A 13,249-nucleotide genomic window follows, 5' to 3' on the forward strand; every position below is an offset into this window, starting at 1 on the left:
CCATTTTTTTCTGCAAAGGCAACTGCATCTTCTTTGGTACTGAAGGTTAGAACCATGTTGGACAAGGGATCAGCCCTGTAAGAAACAATTGTTTTTCCAGGATTTTAACATTAACTTTTGGCTGAAAAAAAAGTTAATATTAAAAATGTTTAGAAAATTAATGGTCAATATAATATCAAATAAATATACTACCGATGAGATATCTTATTTCAAATAATCTCTTTAAAACTCTAACTTTCTGAGGACATCTTTTTCTGAGTTAAATTTGGGAGACTACTATGTATCGTGAAAACAATACACATCATTGGAAAGACAGTCAGCAATTTTTAGTCTTTAACAAAATCATTTATTCAACTGAAAAAAAAAGCACAAGAGGATTCTCAAATTGACCTTATAAATTCAGTATGAAGAATACTAGTGATGAATGCAACTGTGAGGGCTGTCATTAATTCCCAAGAATAGATGCGAACAACACCCATTCTTCTAATGAAACTTCCACCTTTATGACAACACTCCTGTAAGCATATGGACACTTAAAAATGACAAATATCTGACATCTAATTGGGTTCTTCAATCTAGGCTCTTTACATAGACTCTTATAGCTTCAGAAATGTCATTGTTTATAGAAAAAGCAGAGCACTGTTTCACAATATAGCATTCTGTGAAACATTTTTAACTATAATAGTAAAAAATATAGAAAAAAGGGTTAGGAGGTAATTTGGATAGTGGAAAAATATGGGATATACACAAAAGAGAATATATGGGAAGTAGCTCAAAGTAGCTCTCATTGAAGTGAAGATGCACAAATTGTTGCTGATGAAGTTCTGGTCACACGTTATGGTTACTAGTCTGGGACTCCAATAAGATCCCTATAGTGGTAGGTATTCTTAACCGTAAACCCCTTATCTACCTTGTAAGCAAAAGAGCTTTACAATGGCAGGCTGGACTAGTCAATTAACAAATGATTAGTGTACCAATAACAAATAATTTTACAGTGATTCCTCCTTTTCAAAACACATACGATTGTGTTGATAGTTAAATTATACTGAGAACAGAAATGTCAACATAAATATGATCCAGTAATTTGATGAGTGTTAACATACATGTTAGCTTATTAGTTAAGAATAAGAAACAATATAGAAAAACTCTAAGAAACACTCAGGAACTGGGAGCTCTATTTCCTGCAAAGGTGGTATAGCCTTTATTGTTATCCTCACTTTACTTATTAAGAAATACATACACAGATGAAATAGTAACAACTTGTACCAATAAGCCACCATTTTTCCATCTGCTCAGTTTCTACCCATCTCATTCATCTCCTGCATTTTGCACTTCTTTTTCTACATATCACCACCAATTTTCACCCTTTTTTATTCTCTCCCAAACTACTATAATACTGTCCTAACTAATCTTTCTGCCTTCTTTCTTACTCCAATCTGCCCTTCACCATGCTGCTAGATTTAATATCCCTGAAGTTCAACTCCCAAACTTACTGTCCAAATCAAAAACTTTAGTTTCCACTGTATACAAAATTAATTTGAATTGCCTATCCTGGCATTTAAGTACTTCTACAATATTATTAGAATCCACTTCCCAGTCATCTTTTCACGTAGTTCCTTGGAAGTAACCAACTAGTTATATGAGTGCTAAGTGTTCCTCTAAGTGTAACCTGTACATTCCTTCCGACTCCATTTATTCCCTCCTTTTGGAATACAGTGGGAGACCACTATCTCAGATATCAAAGTCCCTCCCAACCACCTCTTGTAGTTCATAGGGACTACCAATCTATTCCATGAAATCTTTCATACCCTTCCCTGTTGCAACTGTATATAACCTCTTTTCAATCTTCACAAGACGTAATTTGTGCTTTTTAGACTTTTTTACTCAATTCTCAAGAGATTCCACTTTGAATAGCAGATTTACCTGCCTGACGATTATATAATGATTATAAACTCTGGACAAAACAGCAAAAAACATCTGTTTGAAGGGACCAGAGATCAGTGACCATAAGAAGGAAAGAAACTGTAGAGGATTCAACCTTTGAAAGAAGGGAACCACACTGTATTACAATCAAGTTACGTTTCCCCCCTGAAGGTACTCTAGTCCAGACAGGTAGGCCCATCAAGAACTCAAGCAGAAAGCCATAGTCTTTATCAGCACAAAGAATCTGGAGATGGAGTTTAGGATTGCGGGAGCAGCTGGAAATTTAGAGGAGGAAATAGTGAAAAGAAAGTGAAATCCATAGAGCAAATAACTTTGGAACTGCACGTGAACAGGCAAGGCTCTGAAATAATAGCTGACAAGGCTGAAAGAACTTAGAAGAGAGTACAGCAGCTTGTTGGCTTGTTACCAGAGAGACTGAGTTTAGAGTTCTACAGAATTAGAGGGGCTTGGTAAAGCACCTTGTGCTTATGATTAAACTCAGAAAGGCCATGTCTTTTTTTCAAACACTATGTCCCAGGACTAAGACAAGGGGTAAAACTGAAAGAGACCCACTCTAACAAAGCACAGAATGTATCCTCCACAAGTTCAAGGTTATCTGCCAGTAATTTAATTGCCTACTAAAACAAAACTCATCACATTCCCCGTCATTAACTAGATGAGCATAAGAGATAGAGAATTAATAGATTACTGCTATTTCTTAATATAAATTGGTTTATTAACTGACAACGAATGTTTCAGGGGTTAATTAGCATATTAACAAAAAACCATACACTCACCAAAAAGGTATACACAAAAATCTTCATTTTAGCATTATGAATATTAACCCCAACTAAAAACTGTTAAGAGGTATGTCCAAAATGGAGGCCCTTGTGCTAAGCCCTATGTCAACGAACCAAGATTTAATACCTAACCTAACTGCAGTTTCAACCCTCCCAGGAATGTAATCTTAAACCAGTCAATCTGGAATTTCCTGATCAGCAGCAGTGAAGTAACCCACCTGATAGACCCTTTCCACCCCCAAGAGAAAGTTAAGGTAATCCATTATTTCCTGGTCTCTGTCCCCCTCTGCCTGTAAGTCTCCCATTTGGCACAGTTTGTCAGAGCTCCTTTCTGTTTGTTTGATGGGATGCTGCCTGATTCATGAATTGCTAAATGCAGTCAACCTCACCTTTAAATTTACTCTGTTGAATTTTGTTCTAAACACATACAGCAGCATCGATGGGACCTGAAGCAAACTTCTGAAAGCATGTGAGGACAAGAAACACAGATATGGTACCTACTAATAACCCTTCTGAATTAGTCCTTCCTGCCATTTCTGTAAACCATGGGTAGGTTCCTCTTGAGCCTGAGCATCACTCTCTTTTTACCACGATCCTGATCTAAGTGACTTTCCAGCCGGTTCCAGGTTAGGAGCTGCTGGTAGCCTGCAATTCTCATTAACTGGTTGAAACCCCCAGCCCTTGACTCTGCCCCAAGATCCATGTGGGAACTGTTAGTGGCAGTTTGTAGTTCCCCCACTTAGTGGAGCTCCCAGTCTGTAGTCATTTGTTGAAGTCTGCTGGTTCAATCCTTTCCCCAGTACAAGGTTCTATGGTGGGCACTGTTGGTGGTACAGTTAGGGCCAGGACACAGCAACATCTCTTGGTTACTGCTGATATATTAAGGTGCACGTGTCTGTCTGTCTTGTTTTGTATAAAGGTTATTGTTAATAGTGATCTCAGCAATCAAAAAGCTGCAAAAATTGGTGGGCATGGGTCGAACACTTCAAGCTGTTCACGTACTCACCACCTAACTCAGACATGTCTGTGGGCCATGTTGGTGAAGTGGATTAGACTGACACTAGGTCATTACCAACCTCAAGAAACTTTCTGGGCAATGAGGTACACTATAAAACACAACACAATCCCCAAACCAGTGGCACATTCCCTTTAGGAATTAGTTTGGCTTTGACAGACTCAAAGGCTTAACTAAAAAAACGGTGGGGGAATCCTTAAATTCTAAAAAGTGAAGTGTGTCACCTTATGGCACACCTGCTTATCTTGTGTAAGAACTATAGTCTTGAAAACTATAAATAGCTACAAAAATGGCAAAATCTTCTTAAAGATAACCTAGAATTACAATGGCCATTTTAAGGAATATTACAACTAAACAAGATTGTTCATTTAAGAAGTATACTAGAAAGCAAGGGTTCCCTAAATTAAACAGAACTGGATGGATACCTGTTTTAATCAGTATGTGAAAGCTTCCAAAATGCTTCAAGATTCCAAATTGCTTCGTTAAAAAATCTGTTGCAAAAGGCTAATGAAAAAGGCACAAGAGGTACCTAAAACAAAAAGACAATAAAACTGATGTGACCCCTACCACTCTCCTCTATCCTTCTTTACCTGAGTACTCACATTCTATTAATCTACTATCTGAATTTCTTTTATTGCTACTCTAGAGATACCATTAAAACACTACCTTTTAAAATAAAACCACCTGAAGTTGCTGGAAATTCTTCTCAGGTATCTTCTGCAGTTTGGTCACACCAAACTAAGGGCCATAGTTAAAAGAATTTCCTAAACAGGCCAGATCCCCAAAAGTTTTCTAAGAATTTAGAGTCATTATTGGGGCCTATGACCAAAGACTGAGAGTTCATTGGCTTGTGCATATGTTGGTTGGGCCTGCTGAAGCCTGAAAATGGATGCAGGAAACAGGATGGAATAACCCCAAGGTGATATCCAAGATCCTCAGGCTTTAACATGTTCTCCTCATAGACCAGAAACAGCTTGCAAAATAGCAACTTATCTTTTAAGAAGACATTCCTAGCATTTTTCCTGTCTGTATTGACTGGTCTATTATTCAAACATGCAAACAAAAGAAAGATGAATCTGTGGCAGACTTTAAAGCCCATCTGGAAGTTCTCTTTCCATGGCATTCTGGGTTCTATATGATAAATGAGGTCACCCAATTGCTTCAGCTACCCTTTTTGTAAATGGATTATCTCCTGAGAATTGTAGATTGGTAAAAAGGCAGAAAATAGGGTAGGAGACCATCAGTCTGTGTTTATGACCATAGGTGAGCACTTTGAAAGGACTCTGGAACAAGACTGCAGAAAAAAGTCTGGCAGGACTTTGGCCTTACAGCTACAACAGCTCCAAGGCCAGACACCAAAAATAATACCTGGGAACCCCACATCACACCCTCCTAGGGGTCAGCCATCAAAACAATAGCCCCAGAGTCAATGTTTCATGTGTAATCAACTGGAGCAGTGGGGGAAAAGTGTCCTCAAAAGTTCTGTACAAGTTCTTCAATTATCAACTCAAATGAGGAGATGTCTTGTCCTCAAAAAGCTTTAGTGATCCGAGCAGGTAACCTTAACATTCCATTTACCAGAAAAGAATTAATATAACTTCTTTTATAACTAGTGAATTGTGTATTATTGCACCTGATTCATGGCAGTAATTTTGAAGCTATACAGTAAGGTCCCTGTTATATCTGTATGTTTGTGTATGTTTAAATATAATGTGTGTTGTAGATGTGTGGTATTTTTCTACCTCCAAATGGTATTGCTAAAATTAATTTGTAAAAGACTCCTATTTAATTGGTTTAAAGAAAATTACACATTTGTTTGAATTAAAATTAAGCACTTATATTCCTAAAATTCTCAGAAATATAACAGAAACTAAGCCAACTGCTTTTTAGGCTCATGTAATGTGGCAAAAATCTAATTTAAGTTTGTTGGTTTAATTAAAATAGACATGTCATTAGAGTTATCAACACTGACTATAATGCATAATATAATTTTTATTCTACAGAGGTTTACTACTCAAATAAATTACCTCTCCAAAACCTGTCTTGAAGAAAAATAACTTGGTATGATGAAATTTTGTAAGTGATCTCAACATAATTGTTAAGAAGAAGTGAACTAAACACAGGCAAGTTTTAACTAACAGGTTTTTAGATGAGTTTTTAAAGTTTCACCAAATCTTTTTGATAACCTGAAACTATAAATTTTGTAAAGTTAAATTAAATGATGGATAGTCATTAAATATCTAGATCATTTCCAAATAAGATAAAATGCTGAAACATTAATTACTGAGCATAGCTCTACCCACTTTGGGCTTCCTTTTACAGATGAACTAAAGATATTTGAGTCTATAAATAAACATATTTTGTGTTATAAGAAATTGATGGGAATGCTTATGTTTTCAGAAATTACAAAAAGTGTAAGTCTGACAATCCACAGAATGCTAAAGCAAGAAACAGCTCATAATTGTTTACTTATTTATTTTCACTAAAAATTAAAGCGCTTCAGGGTTTAAAATTCTAGTATGTATAACTAAAGCCACAAAGAATTGTGGAAAATAATTTTAAGTGGTTATGACTAGCTAAAATTGGAATGAATTTAGGTGAACGAGTTTTAGTATCAAAAGTAAGCTGATGCAAAATTAGAATTTGGCTTTCTCTTTGTTAAAAGGACAGCTTTCTTGGCTATTGGTCTGCTCTTGATAAGAGATTATAACAATTTTCTTTATCTTTTTAAGTAATCTGCCTAAAAACAAAGATATTGTATCTTGTCAAAATAATTTCCTGTGTTTCATGTTGTTTTTATCAGATCTTTGACCACTTTAAGAAAACTAAGACTTCACCGTTAAAGAAACTAAGGTTATTTTACAACTATTTAACTTTCTGTATTTGCCTTCAAAGTCTTTAATGTCACTACGGTTAAATGGATAACCAAGTATTGTTGCGCAATGACCTATGATCCTACTTGACCATGTGTTTTAAAATCTTTAATATTTTTGACAAACTTCCTAAAAATCAAATTCCAAATGAAGTCTTTCTGACCATGAACTAATTCCAGATGGCCCCTGGAAAAATAGAAAAGATGTGTTCTTTCTCCTTATAGAAGGGAAGATGTTGAATTAATGAGGCTTATTTGACATATTACATGGAAAGCATTGTCAAATAAAAACTAATAGTAAGCCTTCTTCATGTTATATTTATATAGGTATGTAAGTGTTCTAAAAATTCTATGAAATTCCTAGAAATATGGTATGTGCTGATATAATATTATTAGTCATAATTCCAAATATCTTAAACTGCTGTATAATACAAAAATAACCAATTTCCTTGTCATATTCCATTATGAGACCTTTAACCATGGACATTTTTAAGTCTTTTTTCATTAAAAGAGAATTGTTTTACTCTGATGCTTTTGAAAAAGTGTACCTGCAAACGTGCTTCATCTCCAAGGAAATCCATGGAAAGGACATTGTCAAGTACAGGTTTCTGATAACTTTAAAACCATAAAAGTGAACTGGGTTGGAATTCCCAGAAAATCTGGATGGAATAATCTGGATTCAAGCAGACCAAGAATTGATAACATGGGACTTAATAAACTGAAGGTGATTATAATTTTTATGACTTAAAATAATTTGGTAAAGTACACCTTTGTGAAAAAAAATGAAACATGCTATCTCCTCCTCCAGAATTCAGAAACTTAGGGTATATTTTTCATGGCAAATAGTTATTTATTTACCTAAGTTTAGTAAGAAAATTTTCTTCTTATAACAGGACACAATTAGAAACATTAGCCATACCACCAACCCTTTGAATGGAAGGGTATTGCAGGTGAAATCTGATGGTGATTCCTTGGCTTAGATTCCTAGCCTTATAGGTAGATATTTAAGGGCTCAATCTGAGATTCCTAATAAAAAGTTCCAGCAAAGCTCTTTTATAAAAGAGCTTATATGGTCAATCACCATTCTTGCTGCACTTACATAAATAATCAGGCCAAGTTATGCAAATAAATTGGTTTTTACTGTGATTATTTTCACCTGATGTCTGGTCCCGTGCAAACACTGGAGACCTTCAAATTAAATTGACAAGGAAGAGAAGTAGCTGACATTGATGCAGACTATTATCTGGATCAATACTTCATACTTTAATTAAAACCTACTCTTCTTGCAACAAAAATTCTTATCTGTATGCCAGAGAGTCCTGGTCCATTTCCCTGTCTCTGGTTAACAACCACAAACTTGGGGAACTTTTCATCCTGGCTCTCTGTAAAGGGACAAAAGGTAAGGGTAACCGGTATAAGACTGCATACGTGGGCTATGGGCCCATAAATTTTTTCTGGCCTCCATGGCTGTCCTGTCACCCTTCTATTCCTGAGCCTGATAGTCAAACAGGAATTACCAGGAGGTTCATGATTCAGGAGTCCCTCCCTATTGCAGGCCATACCTCCCTGGCCAATACCACCTGCTGCACCTGAATTAGCACTTCTGGGGAAGTTAAAGCTCAATTATGTAAGATGACTAAGCAAGCCATCTGGCTTAAAAGGTGACTCTCTCAACAGGGTCTTTCTTGGACTTAATTTGATTTGGATTGGTTTTGGCTGTGAGGACCATGGCTCCAAAGTGCACTCTAAACACTGGGAATTATCCTGCTTGTATTAATCATACTAGTCTCCCTGGCATGGTGTATTCTCTCAGTAGGTTTAAATGCATGTTCACAGCTGCTAACCACCGAGCAAATCATCCCCCTTAGAATATCAGAAAAGGAACAAAGAGAATGGCCAACTTAAAAATCATGAACCTGAAGTCATAGCCTGTGAACATGAAAGATTAGTAAGACCCATGAATACCAAAGAAAGATCAAGACAAAAATCAACAGACATTGTGAGAACTTCAGAACAGAAGCTGGGAGTGTTGCAAATGCCTTACATTTTGATCACATCTCTCAGTTAAGCTGAAGCTCTGATCAAAAGGGGAAATTGTTAAAAAGAGACAGCAGGCCCAAAATGGAGGCACTTGTGCTAAGCCCCCTGTCAACAAACCCAGTCTTAATACCTAACCTAATTGGTTTAAGATTACATTCCTTGGGGAGGTTGAAACTGCAGTCAATCTGGAATTTCCTGATAAGGACAGATCTTTTCCATCCCCCAGAGAAAGATGAGGTAATCCACTTTACCTGGTCTATGCCCTCTTCTGCCTATAAGTCTCGCACTTTGTACAGTTCTTCAGAGCCCTTTCTATTTGTTTGATGGGATGCTGTCCAATTCATAAATTAATTAATAAATAGCCAATTAGATATTTAAATTTATTCAGTTCAATTTTGTTTTTTAAGAAAACTCCCCAAATGCCATTAGTAAACAGTGCAGCAGATGAATCTGCATATGGATGAACACATTAACATCTCATGTGACTCAAAAAAGAATAATCATAACATTTCAACCATTGGGTATGGACAAAGTTGTTTCATATACATTTTGTTCCTTTAGTCTCTGCAACCATGTGATTTACAACAACACCCCATATATTACATGAAGCATAAAATTTAGAGATATGAAACTGTGTCTATATATCCTTTTGCCAAATAAAATACAATTTTATTTAAAATACGACATGGCAGATGTTTTTAACAAAAACTCTCCCAGGTACAACAATAAGAAAAAATATTAAATATCATAACTTTGTAAGATAAGACATAATTTAAACTTGTAACTAACTTCTACTAGAGAGAGGACACACATGATATTCTGGAATGACAATTTTGTAGCTTATCTGGCTGTTTTCTGTTAGCAGCTCCATTTTATTCAAGTAGAGGCATTCCTGTTCTTTATTTAACATTTGGGCCTTATTCCATGATAGACATTTAGGTCACTGACTTCACTGGTGCCACCAAATTTTTGACTACTTTATTTCAATGCACTGTAAACTTATTAATGACAAGATATCTCAGGTACTTACAAATTTCCCTCAAAATAGCTAATTTCTAAACTCCCCTATTCTAAACTCACCTAGCCTTATCACTTTACAACCAAAAAAAAATTTATTATAAAGTTTATTATTTTAAAAATAAGTGTCACTAAATTATTAACACTATTCACACAGTGTATCTTAAACTAATATCCATTATCTTGGGGAGCATGCTAACAGTGCTCACAATGTCAGCCATTTTTATTCAATTAACAGTAGTCTGAAAAGACTGTTTTCTATGGTTTATTGTGCTGGGCCACACTTACATGAATATTTAAAATATATACATATATAAATATGTATCACTGAACACAGCGATACCTACACAAATGACCTCAAAAAGTATCTTCATAAAACATACAGTACATCAAAGAGTTAGAAAATCAGTACAGTTGACCATTGGCTAACATGGGTGTTGAACAGCAAGGGCTTATACATAGATTTTTTTCAATAAACATATTGGAAAATTTGGGGCTGATTTGGACAATTTGAAAAAAATTTTCTCTAGCTTACTTTATTGTAAGAATACAGTATTATAACATACAAAGTATGTGTTAATCAACTGTAATATTGATAAGGCTTCCAGTTGACAATAGGGTATTAGTAGTTATATTTTTGAGGAGTCAAAAAGTTGTATGTGGATTTTTGGCTGTGCAATAGGGGAATGATTAACGCCCCAACCCCCATGTTGTGCAAGGGTCAACTGTATATTTAAAGGAAAAATTTACATAGAAAAAGAGCTGAACACAATATTCAAGTTAAACCAGATACTCACGTTGATGCCCAACCCATCAAAGGATTTTCCCATCGTTCCCTGGTATCAAACTCCATCCTCCATTTCTTTGTGTTGTTTACTCCAGATTGCATGTTATTGCGAGCAGGAACAAAGATCCTAACTTTTCTAGTTTTGATATGCTCTTCTGGAACACCAGTTAAAGTAGTGATATCCTAAAGGAAAATAAAGCAAACACAATTTTAATAGCCTACATATAGTCTAATGTATGTTTGTTGCTTTCTGTATTCATGCAACTCTACTCAGATTTATATATAAATTCGGTTTTTAACTTTCTGGCTTATTTCACTAATCTGCTCTTTTAACATAAAAATTACTATTTTGGTATCTGGAAAAGGCATATGGGGGGGAGTGTTAGGATACAATGGGACAGAGTTTATAAAAAAAAATTGAGGTTCTTTTTTTGTTCAACAAAGCATGGGTAATTTCTCAAGAACTTACTGGTAGAAGAGCCTGTTGTCAATGGCTTCTTACTTCATGAGCAGGTGTAACAGTCAGCAGAGGAAAAATGTAAAAGGATATTAAAAGTAAGGGGATATAAAAAGTGACTAAATTTTAAATAGAAAAAAATTTGTTCCCAGTGGTTTCTGCGTCAAACTGCTTACCAACACAGCATTCCTTTTAGGGGAAGACCTGAATCTTTTTGTAAACAAAATCAATTAGCAACTTCAACATTTTTATTTATCTACCTCTGGTGAAAACTACTGAAGAGAAAATAATACATCAAACCTATTTTGCCAAGGTAAATCAAAAAAGCTGCATAATTTTTGCAGAAATGTGAGATGAAACAATGGTAACTTCCTTGATTCTCTTTTTCTGTAATTCTATCCAGTAACAAATGCTCATCTGATAAATACACATAATTTTGATGCCCTACATTAGATACATTTATCAAATTATTGTAGGAGTCAGGACATATAATAATAAGGTAATCCAGAATTTAAGTCTCTACTTAGTAATGGTAAAACACTTTATTCTATCAAAGTAAGATTGTTTTTAGGGTTAACCATATCATTCTTATAAATGAAGCATTTTAAAATTATGGTTCACTTAGTAAATTTTAAATAACTGGTTAAAAACAACAGTGTTAACATGAAAATGATTACACCAAATTTGTGAAAACTAGAAAATCTAATTCATTCTGCGAATTTTAATTTCATTGTAATAGAGCCCAAATGAAGGCTAATGTTTATTTGTAGTTCCATTCTTTAATCAACGCTATGGACCAAAGAATTGTACACATACTTAGTAGTGCAATATGTACCGGGAAAACACCAAGTATATTTCTGATTCGACTAGTCTTTCTACCCACAGAGTAAAAAACAACTCTTTAAATTATTTTAGCTGGCAACCAATCCTCTGCTTAAAGTAATACCTTTCCACCTGCACCAATATTAAGGTGTGGTTACTGTGTCACAGCTTGTCTGTTTGGAGGAAATATAAAAATGATCCACATAAATATTTACACAAATATGCACCTCAAGTATGTGCCTACATTTTTTAGAAGTTTTTTGCACATAGGATAAAATAAAAAAATAAATGCAACTGGCAGGTAATTTTTAAAGAATGAATATAAGTTTTAATTGGGAATTTTTAATTGTCTAGCTCAACATCAAAGAAAATTTCATGTATTGATAAAAAATTTCAAGTATTATTACATTTAATGACTTTATAAAGCACATTCCTCTCAACACCTTCAAAGAGACTCTGCTCCTGGGAAGTCCTCAATACTTATTTATTACTCCCTTTGAATTCACTGTAGTATTTGTAATCAGTCATAGTAACTTACTAATTAAGATATCTTTATATACCATGTCCTATTTCCTCAGCTATAGCTGAAGCAAGGTAATAAACAAACAATATAGTGTGTTACAAAACTGTAACATGAGGCATGTTTCCAAATTCCACAGTAATCCTTCCATTCTGAGCTGAGTTCATAAAAACTAGGGCTGTAAACTGGGTACTCTTTAAAACTTACAGGAAAAGAAACATATTAAACTCTTAACACTAGTTACCTCAGGAAGATGAGATCGTAAGAAAACAGTTTTCCTTTATAAACTTATATACTGTGATGGATATATGGCAAAGTAATTAAAAAACCAATAAAGCTTTAAAAAATGGAAATAGTATTTCTTGATTTGTACCATTAAAGCAGAAAGGGATAGAATGACTTTTTAGAATGGAAGACTTCTTTAAAATAAGTGGGTACAAAATATTGCTATGATCTTTGAACTTTGAACTCCTACCAGTGCTTCCATACATCCTCAAATTATGGCAATTATTTATTGATATCATCCCCCAATTTAAAGCTGGCATTCAAATGAATTATTTTTGAATGTTGGAGCCCACACTGTTCTGACATAGAATTCCTGTTTTTGCCTGCAGACAACATATAAGGTACTGCAGCCCGAGTTGAGCTGCTGCCAAAGACAGAGAATAAAAAGGCTTGGCATCTCTCACATACTTGACACCTAAAGGGCACAGAAGCTCTAAAATTTCTAGTCCCTGTAGGCACACTGTTAGTCTAGACAAACTGATTTCTCACACTTATAAAACACATTACAACACTCTTTTGTTAGAATCATCCAAACAGCTTTAGCTAGTGACAGAAGAACCTGTCCTCTAAGCGACATTTCAATGGGCTAAAGCTCCCACTCCAAGATTCCATTAAAACAGTGTAGTACTTGAAAAGAACTATGAAGCACTATGTTGAACTCTTGGGTCTCCAATGCTTTGCTTTCCCTCAAAGTTCTCAGAGACATACCTG

General features: G+C 35.0%; 1 protein-coding gene across 1 annotated transcript in view; it reads right to left on the reverse strand.

The window, feature by feature from the left end:
• Positions 1–13,249, reverse strand: part of NDUFS4 (NADH:ubiquinone oxidoreductase subunit S4) — a 123,088-nt gene that overhangs the window by 18,712 nt on the left and 91,127 nt on the right. Inside the window, exons 3-4 of the mRNA XM_036900377.2 lie at positions 10,465–10,637; positions 2–75 (exon numbers count right to left, since the gene is read on the reverse strand). Of these exons, the coding sequence (XP_036756272.1) occupies positions 2–75; positions 10,465–10,637 (247 nt within the window). The remainder of the gene's footprint in view (position 1; positions 76–10,464; positions 10,638–13,249) is intronic.

The sequence above is a fragment of the Manis pentadactyla genome, chromosome 2 (genome assembly GCF_030020395.1).
Source record: "Manis pentadactyla isolate mManPen7 chromosome 2, mManPen7.hap1, whole genome shotgun sequence".
Taxonomy (NCBI): Eukaryota; Metazoa; Chordata; class Mammalia; order Pholidota; family Manidae; genus Manis; species Manis pentadactyla.